The sequence below is a fragment of the Nerophis lumbriciformis genome, linkage group LG25 (assembly GCF_033978685.3).
Source record: "Nerophis lumbriciformis linkage group LG25, RoL_Nlum_v2.1, whole genome shotgun sequence".
Taxonomy (NCBI): Eukaryota; Metazoa; Chordata; class Actinopteri; order Syngnathiformes; family Syngnathidae; genus Nerophis; species Nerophis lumbriciformis.
The window spans coordinates 22,649,441-22,662,988 of record NC_084572.2 but is presented as its reverse complement, the minus strand read 5'-3'; the positions used below and the strand labels follow the sequence as shown (position 1 = coordinate 22,662,988).

The 13,548-nt window shown below is 40.3% G+C and overlaps 1 protein-coding gene across 1 annotated transcript in view; it reads right to left on the bottom strand.

The window, feature by feature from the left end:
* Window positions 1–13,548, bottom strand: part of LOC133621686 (alpha-1,6-mannosylglycoprotein 6-beta-N-acetylglucosaminyltransferase B-like) — a 334,072-nt gene that overhangs the window by 152,084 nt on the left and 168,440 nt on the right. Inside the window, exons 5-7 of the mRNA XM_061983949.1 lie at window positions 11,658–11,731; window positions 10,776–10,955; window positions 1,675–1,839 (exon numbers count right to left, since the gene is read on the bottom strand). Of these exons, the coding sequence (XP_061839933.1) occupies window positions 1,675–1,839; window positions 10,776–10,955; window positions 11,658–11,731 (419 nt within the window). The remainder of the gene's footprint in view (window positions 1–1,674; window positions 1,840–10,775; window positions 10,956–11,657; window positions 11,732–13,548) is intronic.

The window sequence follows — 13,548 nt, the reverse complement described above, 5'->3', positions numbered from 1 at the left end:
AGTGCAAACCAGCTTTAAAAAGGGACCTTAGATGAATTTAATCTTTTCTGACTTCAAAAAGTTGGATACCCGTGTTAAACATCGTCAAAGCGTTAAATCATAAGGTCCGCAGCCATGACTTATAAATTGACTGAGGAGCAAAATTGACACCGACACATATCCAATGCATATTATCTAGACCAGCGGTGTCAAATGTAAGGCCCGCGGGCCGGATCAGGTCCGCGAACAGGTTTTATCCGGCCCGCGAGAGGAGTTTGCTAAGTATAAAAATGAGCAGAAATGTTTTCAATGAAAGAAACTGCCGTTCTAAATGTGTCCACTAGGTGTCGCAATAGCAATCATTTTTATCTTTGTAGATTATGCTAAATATTAGGGGTGTGGGAAAATTTTTTATTCCAATTCGAATTGCGATTCTCACGATTCAGAGTCGATTCTCATTTTTAAAAAATCTCTTTTTTTTAAATTTTTTTTTTTTTTTTAATTAATCAATCCAACAAAACAATACACAGCAATACCATAACAATGCAATCCAATTCCAAAACCAAACCCGACCCAGCAACACTCAGAACTGCAATATACAGAGCAATTGAGAGGAGACACAAACACGACACAGAACAAACCAAAAGTAGTGAAACAAAAATGAATATTATCGACAACAGTATCAATATTAGTTACAATTTCAACATAGCAGTGATTAAAAATCCCTCATTGACATTATCATTAGACATTTATAAAAACAAACAAAAAAGAACAATAGTGTCACAGTGTCTTATACTTGCATCGCATCTCATAAGCTTGACAACACACTGTGTCCAAAATTTTCACAAAGATAAAATAAGTCATATTTTTGGTTCATTTAATAGTTAAAACAAATTTACATTATTGCAATCAGTTGATAAAACATTGTCCTTAACAATTATAAAAGCTTTTTACAAAAATCTACTACTCTGCTTGCATGTCAGCAGACTGGGGTAGATCCTGCTGAAATCCTATGTATTGAATGAATAGAGAATTGTTTTGAATCAGGAAAATATCATTTTTGAATCGAGAATCGTGTTGAATTGAAAAAAAAAAAAAAAATCTATTTTGAATCGAATCGTGACCCAAAGAATCGATATTAAATCGAATCGTGGGACACCCAAAGATTCACAGCTCTACTAAATATGTAAAAAAAAAATAAACCATGTGATGTTAGTTGAGGAAAGTGAGAAAACTACATAAATGACATCCTGGAATTTGATTTTGATATTATTTTTTCATCTTGATAGATTGAAAATTAACACCAATGAGTTGACTGATGAACATTATCACATAATTTATTCAGAAAGTATAAATACCGACAAATAAAAATAGAATACTATTAACCGCAACATGTAAGTGTAAAAAAAAACCCCCAACAACATTATGATTTGTACATTTTCAGAATGTGCTTGTTCTATTTTTAAACAAAGAAAACAATCTGAAGTTGTCTTTATTTTTAAGTTATCGTGCCATGATTTTACCAGTCCGGCCCACTTGGGAGTAGATTTTTCTCCATGTGCCCCCCCGACCTAAAATTAGTTTGACACCCCTGATCTAGACCACAAGGAAGTGGTAAAATAATCATAGGTCCTCTTTGATTACAAAATTAAGATGTTACGCAGTGACAAATTGCAATTCAAACCTCCCTCGTACCTTCTTTTGGTCCCTCCATCGGTGCTCCAGCGTAGAATCGAGGCGCTGGGCAGCTGTGGCCCACTGCTGTGCAAGCTGACGGATTCTTTTCTTCATGAAGCTAAGAGACTCCTTCCCTGTGCCAATCTGGTTGAGTAACACGGAGAGGTCTGTGCGGAAGGCGGCCTAGGAAGAGAGGGGGATGAATAGAGATCAAGTGGACATAGTGTAGAGCAGTGTTTTTCAACCTTTTTTGAGCCAAGGCACATTTTTTTCATAAAAAAAATACGGAGGCACACCACCAGCAGAAAAGGTTAAAAAATTAAACTCCACCAGGTTGCCGTGCCTTATTTTGAGTTTGTTGTTGTTTCCTGTGTGTATTGCTTTAGTTCCTGTCTTGCGCTGTTATTTTGGTGACCCTTCCTGTTTTGTTGGTGTTCTCCTGTAGGAGCTTCACGCCTTCCTTTGAGCGCCCCTGCTTTGTTTTCGCAATCAAGACTATCTAAGTTGTGCGTACGCTATCCTTCTTTGTGGGGACATTGTTGATTGTCATGTCATGTACGGGATGTGCTTTGAGGACGCCGTATTTGCTCCACACGCTGTAAGTTTTTGCTGTCGTCCAGCATTCTGTTTTTGTTGACTTTGTAGCCAGTTCAGTTTTACTTTTGTTTTACATAGCCATCCCTATGCTTCAGTGCCTTTTCCTAGCGGGACTTGCCTTTTGTTGATTTTCGGTTTAAGCGTTACATACCTTTTTACCTGCACGCTGTCTACCGCTGTGCTCTGCCTATTGGGATCACGACAAACCATCCTCGACGCGTTCCGACTTCTACAAAGCAATGAACTACCTGCTGCCGCCACCTACTGATATGGAGTATTACATGGTTACCCTGCCAAGCTCTACACAGCACAGGCACTAGACAATGGCACATTATTATGACTATTGATTTTCAATAAATATTTTTTGGACCAATTAGGTGATGTTGCATAATTTCCCACGGCACACCAGGCAATATATCCCGGCACAGTGGTTGAAAATCACTGGTGTAGAGAATTGAGATAAAGTACTGTGGAAATACTGTAGAAGAACATGATTGTCAACACCTACTCAACAACTTGGCATTCAATTTTTCCACTGTAATAATAGTACCCACTGGGTGAGTATTATAGTGTCGAGCACATGCATCATATTTACAAGTACTTCAAATATTCATGAATGTACTGCAGCAATCGACAACGTAAATGACCACTGTGACTGGTAACGACATGTAGTCTGTAAGCACCACACTATTTGCGTGTTGGTCACTTACGATTTCACATATTCTCCTCAAAGACACAATGATATTATTTAAAGCAGTGATTCTCAAACTGTGGTGCGTGTACCACCAGTACAAGGGTCGGCAACCCAAAACGTTGAAAGAGCCATATTGGACCAAAAATACAAATAACAAATCTGTCTGGAGCCGCAAAAAACGAAAAGCAGTCTATAAGTCTTAAAATGAAGTGTCTATATTAGCTATAATAGCCTACTATCAAAATGCCTATGTGACGCAGGCTGAAGCAAATCTTCGTTGACAGAAATGTTGAAAAGTAATATTTATTCTACACATTTTTACAACATTAGAAACCATTAGTAATTTAGAGGCTTCTCAGAAGGTGAGATAACTCCTGGAAATTACTGGCTTTTAATGGCCAAATGTATAGATGTGTGTGTCCAAGTTAAAGGAAACGGCAGGCTGTCTTCTTTTAATACATTTATTACAATCTTTGGCAAGCTAGCTAACGTTTGCTGTGGTCTGGAACAACATGGCACACAAACAACTATCTGAAATGTAGCCAATATTACATACAGATAATATGTCATGAGACATGCAAAACTAAATTATATACAAAAAGGATACAAGGGTATTAAATGAGCTCAAATTTACCTACAAAGGAGGCCTAATGATGCAATATATACATACAGCAAGCCTGATTAGCACTCCAACAAGTCAATAACATCAACAAAGCTCATCTTTGTGCATTCACACACAGCATAAAACTTTTGGTGGACAAAATGAGACAAAGAAGGAGTGGAATATTTTACATGTAAACAAACTGTTGCGTCACAGTCCACACTATGGCGAGTTCAAGAACCGCCGAAATTAGTAGAACAAAACGATGTTCACCAAATAGTCATATTAAACATATTAAACAGTGGGCTTTCTAACAATTGGGAAGGTTTTCCAAAAATATTTTTCCCCTCATCTTTTTACATTTTCAATCCTTTTTTATAAATGCTTCAAGGAGCCACTAGGGCGATGCTAAAGAGCCACATGCGGCTCGAGAGACACGGGTTGCTGACCGCCGCACTAGTAGTATGCGGGCTCCATCTAGTGGTACGCCAAAGAATCACTAGATTCAAGTACAGTACTTTATTTTTCTATATTCAAACACAGTGTTACTGTTTAAACTGTGTACTGTTACAGTGGTCAAAAATATTAAATATACTTATCAAATAAAACCTCTGCTTATTTTTAATGAATACTTAGGTCAACTACGCTACAGTATTTTAATGTTGGTCGTTATGGTTGTACTTGGAGAGCCAAGTGTTTTCTGGGTTGGGAACCACAGGCTTATTGTATCCTTTGACAGTGTGTGGTGTACAATGTTTATCTATTTCTCGTCCCCCAGTGATACTTGTAAGAACTTAATTTATTTGCCGCCATGGAGACAAGGATTTGTGATTTAGAAAATGTACAGTGGAGGGACATTAGTCGCTAGCGGCTAATGTCCATTATCTAATCACCATGAATAGATTTACGTGGACCCCGACTTAAACAAGTTAAAAAACTTATTCGGGTGTTACCATTTATTTGTCAATTGTACGGAATATGTACTGAACTGTGCAATCTACTAATAAAAGTTTCAATCAATCAATCAAAAAAGTGAGAATGATAGAGTGCGTTGAGGAAATAGAAGGTGTCATCAATATGTATTATCACAAGAGATGTCCGATAATGGCTTTTTTGCCGATATCCGTTATTCAGATATTGTCCAACTCTTAATTACCGATTCCGATATCAACCGATACCGATATATACAGTTGTGGAATTAACACATTATTATGCCTAATTTTGTTGTGATGCTCCGCTGGATGCATTAAACAATGTAACAAGGTTTTCAAAAATAAATCAACTCAAGTTATGGAAAAAAATGCCAACATGGCACTGCCATATTTATTATTGAAGTCACAAAGTGCATTCATTTTTTTAACATGCCTCAAAACAGCAGCTTGGAATTTGGGACATGCTCTCCCTGAGAGGTTGAGGTAAACGGGGTTGGGGGGGGGGGGAATAGCGGGGAGTGTATATTGTAGCGTCCCGGAAGAGTTAGTGCTGCAAGGGGTTCTGGGTATTTGTTCTGTTGTGTTTATGTTGTGTTACGGTGCGGATGTTCTCTCGAAATGTGTTTGTCATTCTCGTTTGGTGTGGGTTCACAATGTGGCACATATTTGTAACAGTGTTAAAGTTGTTTATACGGCCACCCTCAGTGTGACCTGTATGGCTGTTGACCAAGTATGCGTTGCATTCACTTGTGTGAAAAGCCGTAGATATATATATATATATATATATATATACATATATATATATATATATATATATATATAGGCAGTGCCTTTAAGGCACGCCCCCAATATTGTTGTCTGCGTGGAAATCGGGAGAAATTCGGGAGAATAGTTGCCCCGGGAGATTTTCGGGAGGGGCACTGAAATTTGGGAGTCTCCCGGGAAAATCGGGAGGGTTGGCATGTATGAGTGGGAGACGCAACTGCTCTGTACTTCTCCCTACGTCCGTGTATCACTCCGTACAGCGGCGTTTTAAAATGTCGAACATTTTACTTTTTGAAACCGGTATCAATAATTTCCGATATTACATTTTAAAGCATTTATAGGCCGATAATATCGGCAGTCTGATATTATCGGACATCTCTAATTATCACAATAGTATCAAAACCTCTGTATTCTGCAAAATGTATGTTGTATATTGTGTATATCGCACAACCCTCCCCTGTACGAGCATTCACAAGATTTGTTGTCACCATGAACAACCTCTATACTTTTAAAAAACACTCCAACAATTCATATTGAACAGGTCTTGGCAGCCACTGTTGACCAACTGAGCGATTAGGAAGGAGTCTCTCTACTGTACATAATGTGCTGAAACTAGTTTGCGGGTAGCAAATGACAAGGTCGAACCCTGAGTCAGCGAAGAGGCAAAATAGAGTGGGTGATGGATGGATCAGGCATGTCTAATTAGTAGACTTTGAATAGGGTCAGATGAAAGTGAACTACTACAATGAACGGGGCAGGTGGCTCACACTGCACAATATACAGTACCTAAAGAAGGGAGGCATTTTTCCTTAGAAGGCCAGTGGCAGATGACAAGATTATCAATAACAAAAGATTGTAAAATGTTTTATTCATGATACCAGCCCTTTCATCACAACACACCTCATACGTTTCCACTTACTCGATAAATTAATTGGAATTCACAGTCAAACAGCTTCCACAGATCATCCAGTCATGGGGCCAGTAGCTATATTCTTTCTAGCATAAAATTAAATGAGTGTGTTGAACTGCCAGCACAGAAAGCTAAGATAAACTACATTGCTACAGTCTAGTGAATATTGATGCCTTTATGTTTAATTTGGTACAATTCATGCGATTTATAGAATCTATTTACCTGACCAACTACCAACATATTTCATATCCATTTAGGGTTGGGTATGTCACACATTAAAAATTGAATATTTTAGAAAACTGACATTTTAATTGCTTACACACACATGTATGGGTCTCTGGGGTGCCTCTTTGGTCTATTTTTTTCATTTAAATTCACCTCAAGTATGTCGTAAAATGTGTCTTTCATCAAGCTGTACTGACGGTCATGTAACAGTTTAGTTTCAACAATAATGACTTGACAGCTCCTTGAGTGATTAATCACCTTTGTCCTTTCTCCCATAATACTACACATAACCACTAACATGACAAAAAAAGAAGTGTGTCGCAACTTCGATACTTTTATTAGGTACCTGGTGAATTCCGTGGGTACTACCAGGTACAAATTCATGTTAAATCTAACATTACCATGTTTCGATACTTTTGTCGTCACGTCTGAGCTAAGATGGCAAATAGGCCTATTCGAAGCGGACGGCCTCTGGGCAATGTTGCAATTTCTCGTGCCAACAAGAGAGCATGCCTGAAAGAAAGCCCTTCAAAAGCTCCACTTTTCCAAATGCGCTAGCTTGATGCTCATTGGATATGCCATATACATGCTACTATTTGGCATTAGCCGTTTTGCAGAACGATTTCAACACCTACAAATTTGGGAAATCTAAACTACAGTGGAATCTCGATTTCCGAACACCTTGTCGTACAAACTTTTTGATTTACAAACCACAGACCAAAAAAAAAAAACGTTTTGGTGTACTTTTTTGTGCACCACAGGGCTAGTGACAGTATGTGTGCATGTCGCCAGGGTGGCCACAAATGACAGGTCAGCTAGTTGTTGTTGTTTTGGCTTTGTTATTCCATCCATCCATTTTCTACCGCTTGTCCGTGATAGGCTCTAGCACCCCCCGTGACCCTATCTCAGCTGCATTCGGGTACACCCTGGGCAATTCGCCACCTTATCGCAGGGCCAACACAGATAGACAGACAACATTCACACTCACATTCTGAAGACCTAATTTTACGATTGTAAAGACAAGATTTTTGACTACTGGACTATAAGCTGCACATGGCTGCGGAATGGAGAACTGAAAGGAGCTGGGGTAGCGACACCGTTCTCTCTATGCGAGTGGTTCGTGAACACAGAGGTTGATTTCAGTTTTGGGTTGTTATCTAATTTTGCCAAGGGAAGTTTTAGCAGGTGGGAGCTTAAACGCCGCTCCCCGCCGAGGCATGGCTCTTCTTGGGACTGTGAGAACAAACTTCATTTGAATCCCTATTATATTATAAGTTATACATTTATCTGTGAGTCAGCCAAATAACTTTTAAATACATAGACTGATTTTTTTTTTGACTCGCCGAGTGCCTGTTCGTTTGTTTTGTGATTCACAAGTCGAGTTGTTGGTTCACACCTGATGAGGATTTTGTCAAAATGAGAGTGTGGGGGGAGATGTCAGCACTGCCTGCAGGAGCAAAGTTCACCGCCTCTGTCCATGGTGCTGAGGACAGAGCACCATCAGACGGGGGCGTGGCAGTGCTGACAGCGAGACACAGCTGGCAGTCGATTAGATTACACAGGTGGTACGTGTTAATCTAATCGTCTGTTGTCTTTAACAGTAAGCGGCCGGGGGAGCAGAGAGGGAGAGAAGATACGGACGTGGCTGGAAAGTCGCGTACTGCTGGAGAGAAAACTTTTGTAAAACAAGTGATCATCAAAAACTTGTTAAACCTGCACGCTTGGCTCCTGTGCCGTGTCTAGGAAGCGACTTCCACAGTAATACTAGAGGTGCAACAATAAACATATCCGTATTGAACCGTTCAATACAATGCTCTCGGTTTGGTTTATCAACTTCTGACGATACGCTCTGTACTGAAAGACCAGTGGATTTGCGCTCGAGCGCCACCACCCACATTAATTTAGACAAAACAGGCTGCTGAGACAGAAGGCTTCGCATGTAGCTTCTTTAGCTCATTGCAACATGACGAATGCCTCAAATGTACCTGAAATCGAAGATCCTTCACCACCATCATTCAGATCTGGCGTGTGGAACTACTTTGGTTTTCGTGTTAAGTATGACCCTCATGGCAAGCGTGTCGTGGACAAGTATGTCGCAAGTATGTCGCAAGTGTCACACAATGATAAACTACAACAGTGGAAATACAACAAACATGACAACACATTCACGCTGACGTCACCCCAATGCGAAAACAGGTGGAACCAAACAAAAATACGGAGCGACAAAACACAGGCTACAAACTTTACTTTACTTACAAACTTTTAGAGAGCCATAAGCACATTCAAAGAGGGCAAAATAAATCGATTGGGCGATTGCTACTTTTATTGCTGTCGACATGCGACCCTATTCTGTTGTGGAAAATGTTGGGTTTGCTGCAGACACTTGAGCCCCGTTGCAAGATTCCTTCACAAACCTATTTCACCGATACCGTAGTTCCTGCTTTGTACAACAAGAGAAAAGCCCAATCAGAGACAGCAGCTGTTACTCTGCTGCAAATAATGCACCACAGAAGATGGGTGATTTATAATCAGGTGCATTTATTTATTTTGATTTTGATTTTTTTTTTTAAATTTTTACAAGGTGCTGTTTTTATTTTATATTGTGCTAAATATGCACAGCAGGAAGCGGGGCAGGTATAGCCGCACCAGATACATTTAATATCATTTAAAAAAACTGTACTTTTGAGTTGAAACAAAAATGTTGATCATTTTAATACACTAAAACAGCCATGGAAATTTCTCCTTTTGTATCGAAAAAATATCTAACCCATCCTTCCATTTTCTACCGCTTGTCCCTTTTGGGGTGGCGGGGGGTGCTGGAGCCTATCTCAGCTGCATTCAGACGGAAGGCGGTTTACACCCTGGACAAGTCACCACCTCATCGCAGGGCCTACACAGATAGACAGACAACATTCACACTCACATTCACACACTAGGGCCAATATAGTGTTGCCAATCAACCTATCCCCAGGTGCATGTCTTTGGAGGTGGGAGGAAGCTGCAGTAAAATATCGAACCGTGACACTAAAATATTGAAACAAACCGAACCGTGAATGTTGTGTATCGTTGCACTCTTAGGTAATACATTTATTTTTGGTCGTTGTGTATTTTTTGACGTATATTGTGCTGGCTGGAGCGTGTTAGAGAGCCAGCTGGTGACTTAACAATGCATGAATGTAGTTGCAGAGTACATTAAATACAGCCACTAAATGTCCCCTAAATTATACTTTGATGCAATAAAAGCATGTTTTATTGTAAGTTTATGAGTTGGAGTAGGTTTAGAACTATATTTAGGAAGTATTATTTCGGTTGATTTGGTCAGGAAAACTAACATCAGAACGACTGAAATTGCATGTTTACGGGCACAGCCATGCACATCATTGGGAGCAAAGATGGCGGCCCTGGTTTAATACGCCGTACTCTGCCTCTACACGGCTATGGTGAAGAAAAAATGTTTTAATTTGCCTACAGAGCTGTGCAACATGCATACATAATTACAAATACTCTAACTCAGTGTTTTTCAACCGTTTTTGAGCCAAGGCACATTTTTTGCGTTGAAAAAATGCAGAGGAACACCACCAGCAGAAATCATTCAAAAACGAAACTCAGTTGACAGTAAAAAGTCGTTGTTGGGTCTGACTTTAAACCATAACCAAGCATGCATCACTATAGCTCAAAGTAGGTGTACTGTCACCACCTGTCACATCACGCCCTGATTTATTTAGACTTTTTTACTGTTTTCCTGTGTGTAGTGTTTTAGTTGTTGTCTTGCGCTCCTATTTTGGTGGCTTTTTCTCTTATTTTGGTATTTTCCTGTAGCAGTCTTCCTTTGAGCGATAATTCCCGCATCTACTTTGTTTTAGCAATCAAGAATATTTCAGTTGTTTTTATCCTTCTTTGTGGGGACATTGTTGATTGACATGTCATGTTCGGATGCACATTGTCTTTGCTCCACAGTAAGTCTTTGCTGTCGTCCAGCATTCTGTTTTTGTTTACTGTGTAGCCAGTTCATTTGTAGTTTCGTTCTGCATAGCCTTCCCTAAGCTTCAATGCCTTTTCTTAGGGGCACTCACCTTTTGTTTATTTTTGGTTTAAGGATTAGACACCTTTTGACCTGCACGCTGCCTCCCGCTGTTTCTGACATCTACAAAGCAATTAGATACCGGCTGCCACCTACTGATATGGAAGAGTATTACACGGTTACTCTTCCGAGTTCTAGACAGCACCGACACTCAACAACAACACATCATTTGCAGACTATAATTACTGGTTTGCAAAAAATATTTTTAACCCAAATAGGTGAAATTAGCTCATCTCTCACGGCACACCAGACTGTATCTCACGGCACACTAGTGTACCGCGGCACAGTGGTTGATAAACACTGCTCTAACTTACCGGTCTCTTGGGTTCCTTTGCCTGGTCAACATGCTGCGTCGGCTGGTTGCTGTGGTCCCTCCAGGCCACTGGGGGGCAGAACCACTCCACTTCACTCAAATAGATGAGGAATGAGCAGTCGGAACCATCAACGCCATAGAAGGCGTAGCAAGGGTCGGAGGTCCAGCGTGCTCGCATCCACTAGAGGAACATATGCGTGACATTAACTCAAGATACCATTGAATTAATAGCAAGATTTTAAAGCGGGAGTCAAATGAGGTTCCTAATCCTTTAATGACTTCCACTGTCAAAATACTTTTTTTTTTAAAATTAGGATCTAATTTACTGCTTTCAGAGCAAGAAAAACTCTATTTGAGATACAATGAGCTGTGACACAATATGTCATCAACGCTATGCTTTTAGCAAATGGTGCAGCTAAAACATTGATTTATTATTTAAGCACATCAAAGACTGAAATTCCCATACAGTAAACAGAATACCTGATGACGTGTGGGTGGACGTCTGAAGAAAAAGCACGGTTTTAAGAGTGAACCGGTCTTGTTTTGTCATTTTTTTTTAGCTAATGACAACTATGCTAAGTGCATGTGCAGGAGGCAAGTATGACTGACAGTTTCACCATCACCAGATGGCTCCTGTTTGGCTTCACCTGCTGGTAGAGATGATTAAAAAGCTTCCAGGATCCTTTGGATTACAAAGACCATAAAAAGGCAGCTACAAAAGGTCTGCCAGATAAGACCCACAATTATCTTGGTTGTAAATATTGTAATCACTTTATATCCCTAATTAAAAACAAAATAAATACAACAATGAACAAAAGAGTTTATCCCGGGAAATTAGTCACCCTCCTAAATGTCAAAATCCCCAAGTAAAAAAGCCACTCACATCCACTTTTCCAGGACATTCTGGATAGCGGGGGTCTTTGGGAATATCGCACTGGGTGGATGTCCCATCTCGCACTGTTGAAAAGACAAGTGACAGACCTTGAGCAATAGGCGAGCAATAGATAGTTTGTCAGATTAGGGGTCCTTATAGAAAAATCTTTGCTTCAAATTTCATTTTAAAACCTTGAGTCCATCTCCATCAAAAGTATATATTGACAGAGTGCAAATTGCAAGACCTGAAATCTTAATGTGTCACAGTACGCAATGACACAAAGGACCATGTAAATGTGGTCGTAAGCTACAGTGTTCAGTGCTACTTTGTGGGGGTTTCTCAGAGAGCCTATGATGATTCTGATCTAAAACACTTGGGTGTGGTATAGATACATTTTGCATACATTTTTGTTAAACAGTCACTTTTACAACCCATTTTTCTGCATTTGTCAGCACAATGTTCGTTTGTGGAGGTGTTTCCAGATTGCAAATGAAGGACCATGTAAATGTGGTCGGAAGTAAGGCTGCTTCTACACTAAGCCGGTGAAGGTTATACAGGCTATATCCCACCTAACCTTATCCCTGTCCACACACACACACAATGCCATCGTTTAAGACTCCTTCCCACTCTGTCCGCCGCCGCAACGCGACCTAGTACGCATGCGCGGAAAATGGCAGACGTGCATATATATTACATCATAGTCACCTCTGACCTGGAAGTGTATCCTTACCCAATGTTTCAAAGTAGCCTATTGCCACATTTCATTTAACAGTAGACCTTGCTTGCCTCACCATCAGCAGCTGTTAGACTATTGTAGTGAATCACACCTGAGCCATCATACATGAATCATATCTTTAAAGGCCTACTGAAACCCACTACTACCGACCACGCAGTCTGATAGTTTATATATCAATGATGCAATCTTAACATTGCAACACATGCCAATACAGCCGGGTTAACTTATAATGTGCAATTTTAAATTTCCTGTGAAACTTCCGGTTGAAAATGTCTAGGTATGATGACGTATGCGTGACGTCGATGGTTGAAACGGAAGTATTGGGACGCCATTGTATCCAATACAAAAAGCTCAGTTTTCATCTGTGTTGGTGAATCTTTTGCAATTTGTTTAATGAACAATGGAGACTGCAAAGAAGAAAGCTGTAGATGCGATCGATGTACTAGCGTCTGGCTACACCAACACAACCAGGAGAACTTTGACTTGGATAGCAGACGCGCTATCCGACGCTAGCCGCCTACCGCATCGATGATCGGGTGAAGTCCTTTGTCGCTCCGTCGATCGCTGGAACGCAGGTGAGCTTCGGTGTTGATGAGCAGATGAGGGTTGGCGTAGGTGGAGAGCTAATGTTTTTATCATAGCTCTGTCAAGGTCCGTAGCTAAGTTAGCTTCAATGGCGTCGTTAGCAACAGCATTGTTAAGCTTCGCCAGGCTGGAAAGCATTAACCGTGTAGTTACAGGTCCATGGTTTAATAGTATTGTTGATTTTCTGTCTATCCTTCCAGTCAGGGGTTTATTTCTTTTGTTTCTATCTAAGGTTTCTCATTGTCATCCCATTGGGTTGAGTTTTTTCTTGCCCTGATGGGGAATCTGAGCAGAGGATGTCATTGTGGCTTGTGCAGCCCTTTGAGACACTCGTGATTTAGGCCTATATAAATAAACTTTGATTGATTGATTGATTCTCGGATTCTCCCCTTTGACAAATGGACAATGTTTTTCGCTAAGTGGAATCACAGCTGACCTGGGCATTCGAAAGTTCTCTTGCCGTTCCTCTGGCACAACACACTTGTTGACAAAACATATCCCACCATACTGCCGTTCTTCCAGATCCAAAACCGTTGCTCAACATTGCTATGTTGCCGTCTGAGATGTGTTGTATCCGAA